The sequence below is a fragment of the Pteropus vampyrus genome, unplaced genomic scaffold, assembly GCF_000151845.1.
Source record: "Pteropus vampyrus isolate Shadow unplaced genomic scaffold, Pvam_2.0 Scaffold5, whole genome shotgun sequence".
NCBI classification, from domain to species: Eukaryota; Metazoa; Chordata; class Mammalia; order Chiroptera; family Pteropodidae; genus Pteropus; species Pteropus vampyrus.
Window position 1 is genome coordinate 1,440,183 of NW_011888786.1, and position 2,718 is coordinate 1,442,900.

The following is a 2,718-nucleotide window of genomic DNA, read 5'->3' on the forward strand; positions in this document are numbered from 1 at the left end:
CTCAAAGTGATGCTGTTAGAAGGCTGGGTCTTTGGGAGGCAGTTATGTCTTGAGAGTGAAGCCTCGTGAGCGGGATTAGGGCCCTGATGAAAGAGGCCCCAGGAAGCTCTCTCTGCCATGCAAGTTGTCAGCGAGGAAATGGCAGTCTGCAACCTGGAAGGGGTCCCTCGCCCGAACCTGACTGTGCTGGCTCTCTGATCTCACTCAGACTCTTCGCTGCCAGAATTTTGAGAAATAAATTTCTGTTGTTCATAAGCCATCCAGCCTACGATAGTCTTTTCTAGCAGCCCAATCCGAGCTGCAAACTTCCTAATGTTTATGGTCCCAGGCAAGTTCCACTTTAGCCTGGCAAGAGTGATGCTCTATAAAGAACGTCCTCAACTTCTGTTTTTTTTTTCAAAGGTGACTAAGCCACCCAGGAAACTGGAGCTCGTGTTGGTTTTCTGTACACCTGATCCCTCTACCTTTACCTGTGTTAGGACTTGTGGAGGTCACCCCTCAAAAAAGGTTTTATGGCTGGAAGGAGCCTCACAGATCTCTTAATTCAATTCCTTTATTTAGCAAACCTGGTGACATCAGAGTCTAAAAAACTAAGAGTTTTTAATGACTTGTTCAAGGGGATATGTGCTTTGCCTCTGTGTAAATGAGTTTAATAGACATTTGATGATTTTTATATCCATGCTAAAAGACACAGGATCCAGAATAAAAATATTCACTCCCTTCCTGAATCACAATCTACAAAGAAATATTTACTGTGCACTCAATATCCTGGTTGAATAAATAGCAATAATTAGTAGGTTATCAGGAAGTCAGTGGAACAACCCAGACATTAAAGCAGTAATTACAGTTATGAGGAACTTAACAACAACAACAAAATACTTGCTATGTTGTAAATTGCAAAGCTTAAAGAGCTAGCACCTAGTAGCCTAAACCTAGGCAAGAGAGGAGAGAGATAAGTGGGCTGGGTACCCCACACAGCATGTGCGAATGCGGGCAAGTAGGAAGAAACAAAACCAACATGGCCGACTCCCAGGCAGAGAGGGAGAGCAGCTTACATCAGGATCAGTCTGGGGCCCGGCACCACGCCCATCAAGGTCCAAGTCCCAGGAAGACAAGATCATGCTTTTTTTTTTTAAATCTCTTTTGGTTCTAGCATGGTGCTTGGCACATAAAAGATGCTTAATAAAATATCTTGAATCGAAATGACGGACAAAGTTACTTAGAAGTTAACAGTTATTACCTTTCTTGGCATCCCTCTCCAGAATTTGCTTTTTTTTTTTTTTTGGCTGTTACCAATTTTCTTATGCACTAGTCTACTCTTGAAAATGATGTAAAAGCTACTGTATTTTTTCAAAAAAAAACATACCTTCTGGACCAGGCTAGACAAATCTGTTTGAAGAACATGATTAACATTATCAAGTTGATTATCCAACAATGGAATCTGAAAATTTATAAAAACAAAATATAAGGCAAGGTAGTTATGCCCAAAATAATTTGTCATAAAAATGAGAGTTATCTTACATCCAAGTTCCAAGGCCTGTATATTATAGGGTATGATCTAAATTTCTTTTGAACAATAGAGTATTGTTTGGGGAAAATACATTTAGTTTCAGAATGGCCTCTAAAAGCACTAATTTTTAGATGTTTGGCGGTCTCCTGCTACAGTTAGGTCAAAATGAGGGAAAGGAATTAGACACAGATGGATTATGTGTGACCTCACAATTTCGGGTACTGAATATTGTCGAATAAAGTTGTAAACAACCTTTTTAAAAACACATTTAAAAGTAATATGGTCAGTGGTTATATCGGTGAGTGCTCTGAAATAAAGTTTTCATTTTATATTATACAATGATTTAAAGTGTTCCATGTCTTACCAATGCTGAGACAAATATCACGGTCTCCTGACACGCTGTACTGAGGACAACGCTTTTGTGATACCCCTGACGTATATGAACAACTCAAATCTAATCGTGAGGGGATATCAGACCAACGTAAATCGAAGGTCGTTCTATAAAATAAATGGCCTGTGGTCTTCAAAAATGTCCATGTCATAAGAAAAAGACAGACTGAGAAACTGTTTCAGATTCAAGACACTAAAAAGACATGACAACTAAAGACCATGTATAATCCTGGACTCGATCTTAGACTGGAAAGAGAAAAAAAAAAAAAAGTTATAAGGGAATTTTTAGAAAAATTGGCAAATGAATATAAACTGCGGTTTAGATGATAGTATTAGGTCAATGATAATGTTCTAATTTTGATAATCGTATAATGGTTATGTAAAGTTAGGAAATATTTAGGAGTAAAGGATATAATGTCTGCAACTTACCTCCAAATGATTGAGAAAAGAGCAAAATGCGTATTATTTTATGCATATAGGTGATAATATAAATACATAGACGATAGATATACATAGATGGAAAAATGGACAAAATGATATGGTTTAAGCATATGGAGCAAGATGCTGATAATGGGTAGATTCGGGTGAAGAATATAGACAGGGATTCCTTGTAAAATCTTGCAAATTTTCTGCATGTTTAAAAGTACACAAGAATCAAATGTTACTCCCAAAAGAACTTGATCTCAAACAATTTAAGGGCGTATGTGGTTAATCAACCGGGCACATCATTTCAAAATATATTTTAACTGTTAAAGGTCTGCAAACATGCATTCTGCTTCCTTTTTTCTTTTTTAAAGGTGAATTTATTCTGATATGTT

The 2,718-nt window shown here is 37.3% G+C and overlaps 1 protein-coding gene across 1 annotated transcript in view; it reads right to left on the reverse strand.

Moving 5' to 3' along the window:
- Positions 1-2,718, reverse strand: part of PROM1 (prominin 1) — a 96,627-nt gene that overhangs the window by 27,508 nt on the left and 66,401 nt on the right. The window contains exon 9 of the mRNA XM_023533931.1: positions 1,367-1,441. Within this exon, the coding sequence (XP_023389699.1) occupies positions 1,367-1,441 (75 nt within the window). The remainder of the gene's footprint in view (positions 1-1,366; positions 1,442-2,718) is intronic.